This window comes from Notolabrus celidotus, chromosome 16 (genome assembly GCF_009762535.1).
Source record: "Notolabrus celidotus isolate fNotCel1 chromosome 16, fNotCel1.pri, whole genome shotgun sequence".
NCBI lineage: Eukaryota > Metazoa > Chordata > Actinopteri > Labriformes > Labridae > Notolabrus > Notolabrus celidotus.
In genome coordinates this window covers 28,828,685-28,845,983 of record NC_048287.1, presented here as the reverse complement: position 1 = coordinate 28,845,983, position 17,299 = coordinate 28,828,685, and the positions used below count along the sequence as shown (strand labels likewise).

Sequence of the window (17,299 nt, the reverse complement as noted above, 5' to 3'; positions counted from 1 at the left end):
GAGGGGCATCCAGAGGGCACTTTTTATGTTCTCTATATGTGAGGGGCATCCAGAGGGCACTTTTTATGTTCTCTATATGTGAGGGGCATTCAGAAAGCACTTTTTATGTTCTCTATATTTAAGGGGCATCCAGAGTGCACTTTTTATGTTTTATATACATGTGAGGGGTATCCAGAGGGCACTTTTTAATGTGTTTTCCAATTAAAGGGATCCAGAGAAGGCAATTTATAGTGTTTTATCTAATCCAAGAGTGCAGTGAAGCACTCACCTCCCCTGGTACATGACATGACTGTATTTGGTCGTGTTGTTCTTGTAAAACCCAGACCTTCTTACATACTTTATGAGATTCAAACATAGCTTAGATAAAGTAAAGCTGGTGTCAATGACAAAGTGTGACTTCCGTTGTGCTTTTCAGAATAAAACACGGTCAACTTTTTTTTTTTTTTGGGGGGGGGGGGGGGGGGGGGGGGGCTTTTAATATGATACTGAGTCGTTCAACTCCAGTTAAAAAAAAAGTCTGTTTTAATAAAGAATAAAAAATACCACACCTCGAATAACCAAACTGCGGAAGTAGTCGTGATAGATAAGATTAACGGCCGTTATCTTTTATATTTATGTATTTTTGGACAATATTTTAGCATATTACATCAAGGGAACGGGCAAGACTTATATTTATGTTTGATATAATCATCTATGTAACATTTACAAGGCTTTCCTGTACCATGTAAGGTTAGTAGAGTCTATGTTTTTAAAAATAGTCCCCCAAGATACCGATGGTTTGCAAACGGGAGAGAGACACCCAATAGCTAACGGCAGTGCTGGCTGCGCGTCATCGCTATCAACCAATCAGAGGCGTTGATGTTGCGACGGCTTTAGCGGGTAGACTTTCGATCTGAAGTCGGCTACACTATTCAAGTTAACGAGCATTGTTTTGGTGACTAGAAAGTCCTCAGGATTTAAAAGTACCAGTCTAACGAGGCTCACTTATTGTTTGTTTGTCACGCGATGTCGTAACAAACAGGAAGAGGTGTTTTCCTTCAAGCTCGTTTCTTCACTTTAACCCCTTTACTCACAATGCTAACTAGCTAGCTAATGCTAATGTAAGCTAACCCGAAGCTACATTTTTTTTAATGATGAAGCTCTATGACAAAGGATCCTGTTTTGTTGTCGAATCACAGCTCATAAACAAGAACTTAATAAGTGTGAGTATACCACAGTATGTGACAGTTTATTCCTCTCTTCCTTGACGACAGCTGCTGGTTTATTTTCCATCTGTCTGTATTATACTGTGTCATCAAGCTCTGCCTGTGTCCCTGTTTCACTTCCACGTAAGTATCCCAGGGTTGTTTACTGCCTGTCATGATGAGAGTATTTAATATTGTGAAATAGATTCTGTTTAGAATGGATGATGGATCAGTGCTACAGCATCATGAGGATAACCACAAGCACATGGCATGGTTGTGTGTGTTAGGGATGCCGCTTTAACTTTTGTGGCACCGAGGTTTCAGGAGGGCTCCTCTGACTACTTCCAACTCTACCAGTGTAGGAATAGTCCCATAAAGGATTGGAGAACAGCTGTAATTAAATAACTAAAGCAGATACGTGTAGCCACAACACTTCACTCATGAGAGGATGAAACCAGAACATGTTGGATTGTTCTTTTGGAAAAAAAAATGAATAAATTGTCCCATATGTCTTTTGACTGATTAACCAGCAAATGTTATTAACAAAAGTGTTTGTGGTGCCAGCTTTTAGAGCAATTCCCTATCAATCAAGAATTGCCAAGTGAGCTCGCACACAGGGAATTTGACGTGATGAATGGACCACTGGTACTTAACAACAAGACAGTAAGGACACAATAAGACAGTAAGGACACAACAAGAGAGTAAGGACACAACAAGACAGTAGGGACACAATAAGATAGTAAGGACACAATAAGACAGGAAGTACACAACAAGACAGTAAGGACACAATAAGACAGTAAGGACACAATAAGACAGTAAGGACACAATAAGACAGGAAGTACACAACAAGACAGTAAGGACACTATAAGACAGTAAGGACACAACAAGACAGTAGGGACACAATAAGACAGTAAGGACACAATAAGACAGTAAGGACACAAAAAGACAGTAGGGACACAATAAGACAGTAAGGACACAACAAGACAGTAAGGACACAATAAGACAGTAAGGACACAACAAGACAGTAAGGACACAATAAGACAGTAAGGACACAATAAGACAGTAAGGACACAACAAGACAGTAAGGACATAACAAGACAGTAAGGACATAACAAGACAGTAAGGACACAATAAGACAGGAAGTACACAATAAGACAGTAAGGACACAATAAGACAGGAAGTACACAATAAGACAGTAAGGACACAACAAGACAGTAAGTATACAATAAGACAGTAAGGACACAATAAGACAGGAAGTACACAACAAGACAGTAAGGACACAATAAGACAGTAAGGACACAATAAGACAGTAAGGACACAATAAGACAGTAGGGACACAATAAGACAGTAAGGACACAACAAGACAGTAAGGACACAATAAGACAGTAAGGACACAATAAGACAGTAAGGACACAATAAGACAGTAGGGACACAATAAGACAGTAAGGACACAACAAGACAGTAAGGACACAATAAGACAGTAAGGACACAACAAGACAGTAAGGACACAATAAGACAGTAAGGACACAATAAGACAGTAAGGACATAACAAGACAGTAAGGACACAATAAGACAGTAAGGACACAACAAGACAGTAAGGACACAATAAGGCAGTAAGGACACAATAAGACAGTAAGGACATAACAAGACAGTAAGGACACAATAAGACAGTAAGGACATAACAAGACAGTAAGGACACAGTAAGGACACAATAAGACAGTAAGGACACAATAAAACAGTAAGGACACAAGAAGACAGTAAGGACACAATAAGACAGTAAGGACACAATAAGACAGTAAGGACACAAGAAGACTAAATCAAGTAGATGATCACATTAAGAGTGTCAGGTAAAGTCCAGTATAGGAAAGACCTTTTAAAACTATTTCTTCTGTTTGTGTTTTCTTAAAACAGACACAGTAAACATTTTGGATGGCGGTGGCTCCCGCCTCGATGGCGGATAAGATCATAGTCCTTGATGATGAAGATGAAGAGGACTGTCCTCAGCCCTCCTGCGCTGCCTCCACCTCGTCCTCTCAGCATCAAGCCAAAAAGGTCTCGCCACTCAAAGCTCAGCAGTCTGCCCCGACCCACATTACCCAGTCACCTTTTGCCTCAGCAAAGAAGGATGCACACGTTCTGAAGGTGGAAAATCAGAGCTTGTTCTCAGAGGTAAGCTCACATCAGGTGGTTCCACAGAGGCTGAACATTTCTAACTGTTTCAGAATAAGCTCAAAAGATAGTTGCTTAAATATTAGGGGTACAAAAGAAGACAAATGTAAATGTTCAACTCAACTCAAACTTTATTTATAGAGCACGTTTAAAACGACCGGAGTTGACCAAAGTGCTTGTACAGGACAAAAACAGCACAAATGACAAACATTTGTTCAGGTTGTATTATTTGGTTGATATCTGTGATTCATTTTTACCCTGATGATTCTGGTATGCTTAAGAATCGCTCTTTTGGGTGCTGGTGGCCTAGCGGTCTAAGCGCCCCACGTACAGAGGCCACAGTCCTCGTCGCAGGACTCGCCAGTTTGATTCCCAGCCGTCGACCATTTCCTGCATGTCTTCCCCCGCTCTCTACTCCCCACATTTCCTGTCTCTCTTCAGCTGTCCTAAAAAATAAATGCAAAAAGACCAAAAAAAAAAAAAAGAATCCCTCTCTTTTCATGGCATTGATCTGAACCCCCTGACGTTTCAGATACAAAACAATTAAGAATGCAAACAAATACGTTGGAATAACAGTGTACCCTGATTTTTCAGAGTTTTAAACACAGAAATGAGACAAATTCACAACAAAATTTGACTTATAGAGAAAACAAACAACCAAATAGAGAAATGAAAGACAGAGTTAAGAGAGAGAGTTTCCTTTTAACTTGATGGGGAAAGAAGATAAGACTAGTTCATGTGCCTGTTTACACGTCTATGACTGTAAACCTCTTAATTATTGACATTCTGATGTCTGAGACCAGAGAGGGATAATTACATCAACGACACACTGAGAGCGAGTTAAAAGAAACAGAACCTCTTCGTTCTTATACTCAGTACGTTCACATGAACAGTTAGGTCGAGATACAGCTCAATCGGGCAATTTGATCAGACTACTTTCCTTTCAAGTGTACAAACGGCAGAATCAGTCACATTGATGCTGTTTGGGTCAAAGCCTGCCTAGACCAGTATGGGTCTGACTGAGGTGTTTACATGCAGGAGTCCGTGTTGTGTAGGTATGTTAGTCCGACTTTAAGACATTTGGCTTAGTGGGGTTTCAGTCTGACTGTCTCATTATTTATTTCTGTCCTTTTCTTGGTCATCTTTCCTGCCCCGTGTTAACAATCTCTTTATTTCTCCTCCTAGTTTGTGCAGCACTGCTCAGTTCTCACCAAGGACTGCCCTGAGGTCTTAACCTTCCTCCAAGCCAAGCATTCAAAGGCCTCCCCTGACTTTCTGTCATCCGTGGAGTTCAGGAACACCATTGGACGATGTTTGACTCGTGCTCAGGCCAACCGCTCCAAAACCTTCGTCTACATCAATGAACTGTGCACCGTGCTCAGGCAGCATGCGGCCAAGAAGAGGCAGACCCTCACCAAGGTTGAGCCTGGGCCTTGTACCTCAACGTCGAACTCTTTCCAGTCTACCTCTGCTTTTCTCAATAGTACAAACAAGACTAAAGATAAGATGGATGAGGAGGAAGGCGGGGGCAAAGTGGCCTCAGATGATAAGCAACCCTCTACGTCAGGGCTGCAGGAGGGCGCTGGGGGGGGGCAGGAGGGCGCTGAGGGGGGACAGGAAGCTGAGAAAAAGGCAAAGAGGGCATCCAGGAAACAGGTTTGTGTTGAACGCCACTTTTAGTTACATTGTTATCAGTTATGGTTAAATAACTTTCATCAGGCTGGAGAAAAGTCACATCTGTGTTTATGAAATGTCTTTCATCAAAAGACGACAGAAAAGGAAGTCCCCCTGGAGAGCAGAAGAGACTAACTGATCAATGACAGCATTAATAAATATGAAATGCATTAATTTAACAAGTCAGTGAATGAAGTTATTATCAGGTATTTATCGTGACTTTTGGTGGATTTCTTCTAAGCATCTCATCGTGTCTGTTTTTCATTCCTCAGATAGCGTACCTGGAGAACCTACTGAAGGTGTACAATGATGAGATCAGCCGTCTGCAGCGGGCCGAGATGAGTTTAGACGACATGGGGACCGAAGACTCGACGTACATCCAGGAGCACAAACTGAAACGCAAAGTAAGGCTGGAGTTTATGCTAAGAACTGCTGAAGAGAACTCTCACCGGGCTCTGAGACATCTATTCACACCTCTTCTTCTCTGTTTATTCTTCTCCTCCAGATGATGAAGATTTATGAGAAGCTGTGCGAACTGAAGGGCTGCAACACACTAACAGGCCGGGTTATTGAGCAGAAGATCTCCTACAGCAGCACTCGTTACCCTGAGATCAACAGGAAGGTAGAGGACGATAAAGACACGACATGAAACATGAAAATCTGAAGTGTCTCAGTTTTATTTCATTCTTTAGAGACGCCGTAAATTCAACCCTGCATGTTCTTTATGCTTACTTTACTTAAAGCTGGGGTTGGTAGTCAGATTTAGATACACTTTTTGTTATACTGGTTAAAATGATCTTTATGTCCTGATGGCAATCAATACATGATGTGTTCTTAAAAAAGAGCGAAGAAAAGCTGCTATCTACAGCCGGAGTAAACCTGGGAAAACACCAACCAGTCACCGTTTTTGGGTCCCAAAATTTTAAACCAATCAAATCCCGTCCTGCTGTTCTGCCCGCCTCCTGCGTGTACATTTCCCCTGCATGCACTCCCCGTCCCCTGCCTCTGCTTCCCCGCCTCCATTTACTGCCCCTCTCGCTCGACCTCGGGCCTGTCCCCTCTGACCCGATGAGGTGCTTTGCTCAGGACTGTAGTCCGGATCAGAGTCTAAAAAGCTCTCACCACGGGGGCTCTGACAAGCAAAATAATTAATGACATTCAGTAAGTCCTACAGAAAATGTAGATGTACTGTAGCGTCTGTCCGGACGCTGTAAGGATGACGAGCTGATTCGTGAACACGTTGATCTTTAATAACCGGTCACTGTCGGCCGTGATCACGCCAACCAACAAAGCAATAATCAATGTTTGAATGAATGAAGAACTTCTCCTCTTGTCTCTCCTCTCTCCCGCTCGCACTCTCTACACCTCTCCTGATGCCTTCACTGACTGTCAACACTGTAGGAATTAAGAACATCTACACTGAACACGTTTAACAAACAGTAGAGCTGTTACAGTATTATAAATGTGTTATAACTTTTCTCCTGATATCGTGTCACCAGTACAACTGGATAATGCTAGCATGACAGTGTGAGTACTAACAGCAGCCATGTTTGTTTGTGTTTTTAACTTTCACTATGAGAATGTTTTGGTGAGGACCGGTTTTGAATCAGTCACGATCATATGGTCATGAATCAGCGGTGCTCATGCATGTGAGCGGGGGCGTCGTTTTGGAGGAGCTCAGAGGGGAAGGGAGGAGGAGTTAGACGGAGTCCTGAAGACATGCTACATTCAAATTCATGCTAGCTTTCTGAAACTACCAACCCTAGCTTTAATACTTAATTTAATACCCACAGGTCCACATCAGCATAAAAAAACAAGAGAAACAAAACACAGACAATAAAACAAAGATATGAAGCTCATGAAAATAAATGTGCCGAATGTAAAAGCCGATAGTTCATTTAGTTTGATAGTTAATCCACATATAAGTAAATATGGTCGTTCAGATCAGAGTCAAATACAGAGCTTTATGACTTACGAAATCTGTTGTAGCCATGACCCTGCTGTTTGCATGTGGACTCTGCTGAGGTTTGGATAGCGGTTTTGATTTCGATGCGATCCTGATCGTTTGCCTGCATTCCTTCCTCCTGTCAGATCGAACGTTTCATCAACAGTCCTGAGGCGCACAGAAACCCTCCGGATTACCCAGACATCCTCCGGCAGGTTCTGCGAGCCAACGAGCGCCACAACCTGTGCCTGAGCAGGAAACAGCTGAACCAGATCGCCCAGGAGGCCTTCAGAGATACCGGGAGCCGCATGCAGGAGAGACGCCACCTGGACATGGTGTACAACTTCGGCTCGCACCTCACTGACTCCTACAAGCCGGGTGAGGTTTTCAGGCAGGGATTAAAAGTCCTTTAGTCTGCTACGGCAGATCGACCGTCAGGGTTCAGATTTTTGACATTACAGAATTATGACTTAATTGTTTGAATATTAGAATCAAATATCACTCCTAAATTTCTTGTTTCATTGCCTGGGTTTAGTCCACATGTGTTGAGTGTAGAGTGTCTCTGAGCCTTCAAACTGATAAGTACTTTATTAATACTTTGTTCTGCTCCTTTTTCCTTTCTTTTTCTCCACCCCCCTCTACAGCCACAGACCCGGCTCTGTCGGACACCTCCTTGCTCCGTAAGCTGCGCTCCAACAGAGAGGAGGCCCTGACCCGTCTAGAGGAGGTCATCACTAAGTACGCTGTCAAACAAGAGGACACCGAGGAGCTGGAGAGGATCAGACGACAGGAGAAAGACGGCAAAGACAAAGAGGTACGAGAGCTGGGTGAGGGGAAATCATCACAAGCTTCTGATACTGTCGGTGTTTCTCATGCTGTTGGTTTAATGTTCATGAATGCAGCTTTAAGGAGACTGTTTCAGATGACGGGTTTAGACTGGACCATTTTGTAATTATCTGATCCCAACTTTAAAGGTGTCAACTCATCTTGACTGTCAGTCTGTCTCATTCTGACTTTTTGTTTTCAGGGCAACAAATCAGAGAAGCAGGAAGAAAAAAATGAGACAAACGGAGTAGGAGAGGAAGCAGAAGAAGATGTGGAGGAGGAGGAGGATGATGAAGATGACGAATCTTCAGACCCAGACATTGAGGAAGAGATTCAGGCCAGCACTCAGCAGGACGGACCAGGTAAGAGCAGAGGCTTCAAAGTGATAAGTATGAGGTCCGGGGTAAACAGTGTCAGCTGCGTACTCTGAAAACATCTCTGGTAGATGGCTTTACGATAGAAAGTATCTCCTACATCGCACATTGATCTCTTTCTCACCATGACGGACCCCATCATAGACTCCACGCAGAGACGACATCATGCACGTGACTTCTCTGGGCAATGAAAAGGTTAAAAAGATCATAAAGAATGAAATTAATGAGGCGCTGGTGGCCTAGCGGTCTATGCGCCCTACATACAGAGGCTATAGTCCTCATCGCAGAGCTCGCTGTTACGACTCCTGGCCGTGACCATTTGCTGCATTTCTTCCCCCACTCTCTACTCCCCTGTTTCCTTTCTCTCTTCAGCTGTCCTATCCATAAAGGCAAAAAAGCCCCAAAATATAACCAAAAAGAATGAAATTAGGAATATCTGACCTTATCTATCATGTAGTTGTAGTCAACTTTCCTGATCCCGCCATGCAGCAAAAGCTTTTCCAGATTAAGGAGAGCCAAACTCGTGGGGAGGGTGCTGAGACAGCTTACCTGTGATACATCTGCTCACCTTACACAGATCTGTTTCATACCATCCTCCACATTATGAATTTAGAGTTTATTTTAAACTCTAAATTCATATGATAAATTCATATATGGGGGGATATGCCTTTTTTTTATTTTAGAGCTCTGTGGATAAAGTAGGAAACTCAGGAAAACACTGTCTGCAGGTTGGAATCTGCAACTGTTGAGCTAAACCAGCACCCCGCTCTGCAGGGTTTCAAAGTCTAACACCCTGAAATATTGCCTCTGCTTCAACCATTAAAAGAAAAAATAGACCCCTTTAGATAAAAGATGTCCAGCTGTGAAAGACAACCTTTGTCTGATGTGTTGATTCCATTTCTAAAGTTGTTGCCTCGTCAGCTACTGTCTCCCTGTTCTTGCTCTTTGTAGCAGGAGTTTTTGGAGGAAGTGGAGCTGAAAACTTTGCCTGCTCTTCCTCTCACATTGTTATCAGACTGTAAACCTTAAACACGATTGGGCGAACTTATCCCCGCCTGTAGCTGCCACAGACACCAGAGATTTTCACCTTATTGTTAGAGCATTGACCTAAATGTTTCTACAGATAATCTACCCCATCTTTAAAAACCTCAATGTTAAAGGTGACATATCATGCAAAATTGACTTTTTAATGGTTCTTTACCTGAAATATGTGTCCCTGTCTACAAACCCCCCAAGAATGAAAAAAATCCATTCTGCCCCTGTTTTGATTTCTACACCTTTCTGTAAATGTGTGTGAAACGAGCCGTTTCAGACTTCCGTGTTTTTGTTACGTAACAACAATATCCGGTCTGTCACAGAGTCAGAGCTCGGAGCTTGTTCAGCCCATAGACTGTATAAAATAATACTGAATCCCTCCCCCGTTTTTCATTACCTGCACAAATATGTGCCAACAAGGAGCTTAGGAGGGAGGCATGCTAGTTGTATGCTTTCTTAATAAACGCAAAGGTCGGTTTTACTCCCCACGTCTGCAGATTTGAAGATATAGTGGATGATTTTTATTTGTCATGGATAAGTGCTAGCGCTAATTAGCATAGCCACATAGCTATATGTTCATAGCTGTAGCTGTAGCTGTGTACCAAGACACACGTCGACATACTGACAAATAAAACAACAAGAAACACTAAATCTGTGACCAATCCTTCATAAAAGGTCCTGCTGCCTTTCTGGCAGAGGTCGGTTTTACTCCCCACGTCTGCAGATTTGAAGATCTAGTGGATGATTTATCATGGATAAGTGCTAGCGCTAGTTAGCATAGCCACATAGCTACATGTTCGTAGCTGTGTACCAAGACACACGTCTACATACTGATAAATAAAACAACAAGAAACACTAAATCTATGACCAATCCTTCAGAAAGGTCCTGCTACAGGCGCCTCTCCGTCAGGATCAGATTCAGAGGGTTGAAGTAACGCGATCTCTGAGCAGCCGTGTATATTCAGCCAACATGTAAACATTAGATCAATGTGCTGGAGAGCCGAGGCACATCCACTTCCGGAGGGGGCGTGGTCAGAGGGAAAACAGAGTGTTCTGATGAGGAATGAAGAAGAGGACTTTTCAGGCATGCCAAAATCTGATTTCAAAGTGTTTTTTTGAGCATAAACTTTAAATACATGTTTTTGGGACCTCTTAGACCAATACATATTGATGAAAAAAGCGTGATATGTCCCCTTTAAATATTTTTCATAATAAATCCAGGACGCTTCTTTGTGTGTAGCCTTTCTAATGTATGCTTTTACTTTGTAGTCACTGTACCCTCTTAGGATTAGCTGGTTTCTTTCATAACAATAATACTTCAAGTTAGGAGCTAATGCTCTCGCATTTGGGTTTTTTTCTCCATCCCTAAACTTGTCTGTTGTTTACCCAGAGAAGTTTGAAGTAACATTGTTATCAGTCGTGTGATATTCATACTTTGACACCGTATAACTGAACAGTTGGCTAAACAGGAGTGAAAGACGCTTCAGAGCTGCAGTATCATCTCTGTGTAGAGGTTTATTCTGGTCTGGTCTATTGGTCTAAAAAACGTCAAAAAGTTGTAAAAACTGTTGAATATCGTTTCCAAATATGTCTTGTTTTGTCGAAGTAGAGTCAAGACACCGAGAAATACAGTCCTATGAAGACTTTGTCCAATCGTGTTTGATAATGAAAGTTGTTGATCAGTTAAAGAGCTGACAGCTAACAGATTAAGTGTGGCAGCTCCAGTACAAACCACCAGACCTGTGCTATAAATGGTTGTTTGATATTTCCCTGTTTTTTTTCCTCTCTGTAGATGAGGATGAGGATGAGGAGGAAGACAACAACGAGGCGGAGCAAGCTTGTGATGAAACCATCAAAGAGGATCAGACAGACCAGCAGTCAGGAAGCGTCTCTGCAGGGGAAGAAGCAAACATTAAAGATGAGGACGAGGAGCCCGTCACCAGTGGACCCAGTCCTCTTTCTGATGAGAGCATATCCCTAATCTCTCCGCTGTCTGACATCCCCTCTCCCAGACACAGCCCCAGCCAATCAGAGCCCATGCAGACTGATGACCACCAGCCCTTATCTAATGGTAACCTCGAAGGATTAAAAGAGCCCGTGGAGTCCACCAATCATGTTTCAGTTGTGCCGGTCAGCACAAGCAAAGACAATGAGAGCCCGCCATCTCCTGTCGCAGCCAATGGGGTGTCGTCGCCACAGGCGGTCTTGATAGAGTCATGTGACACACAGACCACCACGGGCACGTCGCCGCTGTCCACCCCTAAAGTCACGAGGGGCCAGAAGAGGAAGAGAGAGGACGTTTCTTCAGAGAACTCCCGAAACTCGAAACACATCATCATCCATGACAGGTACTGTGAGGCTTAGTCAGCGATGGATCAGGATTTAAGTTGAAATCCGTTTCAGTGCTCGAGTGAGAGCCCGGTGATTGTGTTCCATGCAAAACTCAAAAGGTTTTCAAGTCTGTAATCACTTGATTTGACTGATGTAACAGTTAATGAGCTGAAACAAACAAACAACTGTTTACCTCGGTACAAATAGAAACCTTTTCTTCACCTCGTGCTTCCTTCATCCATCTCACCTTCCTTTGAGATCGTCCTCTTTTCATGGATTCTGAGAATCTGTGTTCAATCACATGAGTCTCTGTAGTTTGCTCCCATATTGCTGTTGTTACATCGATCAGGCTGAGCGGAGAATATAAGAGATGTTGCTGCTTTTGCAGAGTCAGAGGACGGTTTCTCTGGTGCCAGAGAGTAAACAAACGGATAGACTCTGACAAAGGTTAAACGTTTTAAACATTCAGTTTCATCTTGAGTGATTGAACCGGGTTTCCAAAAGTATCTGTGAGGTCTTGTTGAAAAGCATCAACTTCTAACACATGAGAGCAAAAGGACAGTTCAGTGAAGCAGTTTCAGATCTATGTGTTTGTTTTGTTATCTACAAACAGATGAGCTTTGTGTTCTAATTCAGCCTTTAAATGCACCGCTAAGTTCATGCTTTGTGCTCATCATTCCACTTCTTAAAGGTACAGTGTGTAGAAATATTTAGCAACACCTAGCGGTCAGTTATGAAGCGACGGCGGCCTTCGAGGACAAGAAGCCCCTGTGATGCATGAGGAGTATGATCCTCTGTGTCTTCCCATCGGGGCTCTTTTTGGAGGCCGCTCAACAAATCCAGAAAGCGTGAGTTACTAGTTTGTCCCTCCTGTGCTGCTGTAGAAACATGGCAGTGCAGGATGGCAGCTTCTGAGGTGATTATAAATTAATTTAAACATTCTTATGAATATTATATTCCATTTCTGCTACACACTGCACCTTTAAGACCAGTGTAGGGAGGCGTGCTGGATTATAGCTTGTGTAGAGAATTGATCGTAGCTCTCGTACGTGTTTGAGGTTCTTGTTTGTTTATTTTCCTTTACCTGTGCTCTTCTCTCCCTCACTTCTCTCTCCCTCTTCCCCTCCGCAGTGAGGTAGATATTCCTCTGGACATGGGCGTTTTTAGCTGCAAGTCCCCACAGCAGGCCGAGTCCACCAGAGCAGACACTCCAACCCAGGAAATAGTCAGCAGCTCACAGTCGACGCCGCCGCCGAAGAGAAACAAGGTGGGGCACAGGAGTGGGTTATGACAGCTTAGGGTTTGAGCAACTTTTCAAGTGTCCTCCAAACTGAGAGTAAAAATACAGCTGTAGTTTTTTCAAGTCTTTTTTCACTCTTTGTGTTTGCAGGTCAACGTGGCCACCCAGTGTGACCCGGAGGAGACCATCGTCCTCTCAGACTCTGATTGACCTTTGACCTCTCACTGTCCTGCAGGATTCGTCCACCTCTCACTTTGCATTCTGAGATGGGTTTTCCTGAAGGCACAGACGTTCACTCAGTGTTTTCCAATTAAAGCTGTGAATCAGCTGATTTGAATATTAAATGAACCGTCAATATCAAGTTTCTGCAGAATGCAAAAAAACTGCCGTCCGTAGCTGTGGAAGACAGGGAAAGGTATGAACTGAGTACCTCATGTCACTTGGTTGCATTTTTTACCGAACAAAAGCCAAGACAGTGTTTTTGTTAGAATATAAAAACATCTTTTGAAAGAAAGCTGCTTTAACTGGTCATGTTCTAAAAGAAATCAGGGTTTTCGACGCTCTCTTCTCTCGCTCTCTCTCGGGATGATTATTTCTTGACTTCAACTTCTGTTAGCGTGGCTTGGGGAAGAAATCAGTGCCTGATGAAGTGAACTGTGCTGTGGGACGTGTGGACACACGGGGCGGGTTTTTTCACACTGGACTGGTGAGAGCTGGGTGAGCTCACTGCCAGTTTGTTTACATTTTTATATTTCTAATCAGCTTTTTTCCAATAAAGAAGAGGGGAGTGCGGGTCTGCGTGGAAAGAATTTTGAGGAAACATTGTTTTACTTGCCGTTGATATTTATGCATTGAATCAGTGAACGTTTGACTGATGGCGCAGCTTGTGGGCTGCAGCGGTGGAGATAGAGAACACTGACGTGTTGATTTTTCCTTCCATGTGTTCCCTCTTTTAAACACAGTTCTTGTTTTTAGGTCTTTAATAAAGGGAGTTTATTTCAGAGCTCTTTCTGCTGCAGGGTACATAACAAGTTTTCAGATAGCTTCTAGTTCGAATGAGGAAAACTGATCAGGATCAATGACAACAGAGTGAAAGAAAAATCTAAACTTCATCTATCCCCAATTATTATTAGTATCATTTGATGTCTTTATCAGTAGCCCTATATTTGTCATTCCTCTGTGCCAAATAATCAATAAAATACAACTATTTTTTGACCCTTTTTTCTAGATTTGTGTGTTCTTGACGAACAAAAAGGGCTCAGAGATGAGAAGAGGGTAATAACATCTTCTTAGGGAGGGATTTATTGACACCAGGAAAAAAGTGAAACAATTCCAGCCTTCTCCTTTAAGCAGCTACAGCACAACATGTGTCAACGTTATGGAGGAGAAACTGAGAGTTAAACATTTCCTCCTCCAAAGGTGTCTGAAACAGCGATGAGACTCAATGTAGCATTGGTAGTTTTTCGCCGGACTTCTGCTCTGAGCTCCGATGTCTACCTTTATCCTGCTGCTTCTCACAGTTTGAGCCTCCACAGAGCTCTTTTGACATGAACATCACATTCTCTCTAAATCTTAATAAAGAAAAATCCCTGACCACTGAACTTTAAGTAGAGAACATTTTTTCTGAGGAAGATTCTGTTTCATAGATTAACATCAGTACACGACTGTTTGCACAGTTGTGCCTCCTCCTGTCAGCACACTGGTTTTCAGATAAACATAGCCGCTCTTATCTCCTCTCACAGCGTTACACTGAAGATCTCTAGCATTAAAAAAACACATCTGAGTGTTGTGACCTGTATAAACTGTCACCTTGGCTGAACCCTGGGTCATAGAGCATCACATATCTGAGAGTTGTACCATCCTAATTTTTTTGTATTTTCCTCTTCCTCCCATTTTAATATTTTCTTCACACAGGTGAAATCAGATTTTGGATCTAGTCCTCTCTGCAGAGTTTTGAAAAAGTAGACTTTGAATGTAGTTGTAGCTACGACCTGTCAGGCCTCGTTTATACAGAGAAGTGATCCATCGCTCACTGTGAAATTTTCCTTCTTCACTTTTGATATTAAATGATACATTTTGTAAGTACAGCATGTGTGTGTTATTGATTTGGGTTTTACTTTTTCTTGTCCAGAATATATTGAACTGATTTCTGAAGTTTTCTGCAAAGGGTTCGCATCAGCTTTCATCACCAACTTAGTTTATGCACATGTTAGAATTTAGTCCAAATTTAGTGACTGATCTGCACAAGAAGTGCTCTGCTCGGTTAAAAGTTTAGTCTCCATGATCAGTTCTTCACATTAGTTTGTTTAGGAACAGAAAACACAGAGCACATAAAGAAAGAATAAAAACACTTATGTGTGGTAGAAACTAGTAAGTGCCTTATATAAAATCAACACCCAGAGGACGGACGCAAAACAACCTCAGTATCAGTCTTCACGTTCCAAAAAGGGAAAGATTGTATTTAAAGAAAGCAATTAAAAGAATAATTTAAAAATGTAAGACATGTTGCTGGTCTGTGTCGTTACTAGAAGTTCATTATTGCTCCAAATAAATGTTTTGAGTTGTTTTAATTCACAAAATAACTCCACTATATTTGTTTCAACTCATCTCAGGGATGTTTTTCATGAAGGAAGACTGGAGATTGTTAGCCTCTATAGTTGGATGATTATAAGAATAATGATAAATAAGAATAATTATTATTTATAAAGCCTGTTGTGATTTACAAATGAAAAGAGAAATGTGAGGAATATGACTAAAAATGAAAAAGTCTAACAAACATAAGAGCCACAAATGACAGAAAATGAGAAGGAAATAAAACAAAAAGATTAAAACCACCAAAAGAATATTAACTTAATTAATTATGAGACAGCGGGTCATGATCAAGAGATAAAGTCAAAATTGTGCAAGAGTGAGTCATAATTCTGAGACTTTTTTTTTTCTCAATTTAATCTTTAAATCACATATTTTTTAACTTTTCATGTCATAATTAAACTTTTCATGTTCAGAACTTAAACTTTGTATCACATAATTTAGACTTTTTATGTCATAATTTAAACTATTTACATCTGTGGCATTGTGCTGTGTGATAAAACTGCACATTTCAGAGTGTCCTTTTATTGTTTCCAGCCTAAGGCACACCTGTTCAATAATCAAGCTATCTAATCAGCATCTTGATCTGCCACACCTGTGAGGTGGATGGATTATCTCGGTAAAGGAGAAGTGCTCACTAACACACATTTAAACACATTTGTGAACAATATTTGAGAGAAATTGGCCTTTAGTGTGCAGAGAAAAAGTCTTAGATCTTCATGAAAAATGGGAGCAAAAACAAAAGTGTTGCATTTATATTTTTGTTCAGTGTAATTTCAAATTTTTATGTTATAATATAAACTTTTAATGTCATAATTCAAGCTTTGTATGTCATATTGAACACTTCTTTTGACAATTTAAACTTTTTATGTCATAATTTAAACTTTTTATGTCATAATTTTAACTTTTCACATCTGTGGCATTGTGCTGTGTGATAAAACTGCACATTTTAGAGTGTCCTTTTATTGTTTCCAGCCTAAGGCACACCTGTGCAATAATCATGCTGTCTAATCAGCATCTTGATCTGCCACACCTGTGAGGTGGATTCTCTCGGTAAAGGAGAAGTGCTCACTAACACACATTTAAACACATTTGTGAACAATATTTGAGAGAAACAGGCTTTAGTGTGTGGAGAAAAAGTCTTAGATCTTCATGAAAAATGGGAGCAAAAACAAAAGTGTTGCATTTATATTTTTGTTCTTTTTGTTATAATCCAAACTTTTGATGTCATTATTTAAACTCTATGTTATATTAAACTTTTAATGTCATTCTTTAAACTTTTAATGTCATTCTTTAAACTTTTTATGTTATATTAAAACTTTTTAGGTGATAATTTCAACTTTTTATGTCAATTCAAACTTTTTCTTTCATAATTTTAACTTTTTATGTCAGAATTCAAACTTTGTATGTCAGAATTCAAACTTTTTGTTATAATCTAAACTTTTTATGTTAGAATTTAAACGTTTTGTCTTATAATTTAAGCTTTTTATCACGATTTTGACTTTTTTTCCTCATAATTTTAACATTTATTTTAAACTTTTTGTCACAATTTTGACTTTTTGTGTTGTCATTTCATATTTTAATCACATAATTTCAACTTTCTATATTATAATTTCAACTTGTCATCATTTGATCTTGTATTTTTAACTTTTTATGTTGAAGTTTTGACTTTTTTTCTCATAATTTTGGCTTCTGTTTTTTTTCTCATTAGGCAAGTCTCACTTCTATTATTACTTACCTGGCACAAACAGGCTCCCATTATGTGGCTCTTTAACAATGCAGTGGAAATAAAAAATCCATCCACATATGCATCGTATGTTTGACACTTAATAAAGCAACAAAAGCAGTTGTAACACTTTGTTGTAAAATAGTAAATGTAAATTCATATTCCTGTATCTCTTTGTTTGTGTATACATCAGAGACTGAAAAAGAG

The 17,299-nt window shown here is 40.9% G+C and overlaps 1 protein-coding gene across 1 annotated transcript; it reads left to right on the top strand.

The window, feature by feature from the left end:
- The first annotated feature begins 818 nt into the window (after nt 1–818).
- On the top strand, nt 819–14,864 carry daxx (death-domain associated protein). Its single transcript, XM_034705725.1, has 11 exons — nt 819–1,202; nt 3,096–3,353; nt 4,539–5,009; nt 5,300–5,431; nt 5,533–5,649; nt 7,119–7,350; nt 7,617–7,786; nt 8,000–8,159; nt 10,999–11,554; nt 12,669–12,804; nt 12,928–14,864. The coding sequence occupies exons 2-11, from the start codon at nt 3,114–3,116 to the stop codon at nt 12,985–12,987; spliced, it is 2,274 nt and encodes a 757-aa protein (XP_034561616.1). The 5' UTR covers nt 819–1,202; nt 3,096–3,113; the 3' UTR covers nt 12,988–14,864.
- Nucleotides 14,865–17,299: the final 2,435 nt, after the last annotated feature.

Bases quoted from the DNA above. Each gene is read 5' to 3' on its own strand.
- daxx (XM_034705725.1), top strand. From the start codon at position 3,114: ATGGCGGTGGCTCCCGCCTCGATGGCGGATAAGATCATAGTCCTTGAT. The intron at 5,650-7,118 runs GTAGAGGACGAT...TCCTCCTGTCAG, and splicing joins ACCCTGAGATCAACAGGAAG to ATCGAACGTTTCATCAACAG. The intron at 8,160-10,998 runs GTAAGAGCAGAG...TCCTCTCTGTAG, and splicing joins CACTCAGCAGGACGGACCAG to ATGAGGATGAGGATGAGGAG.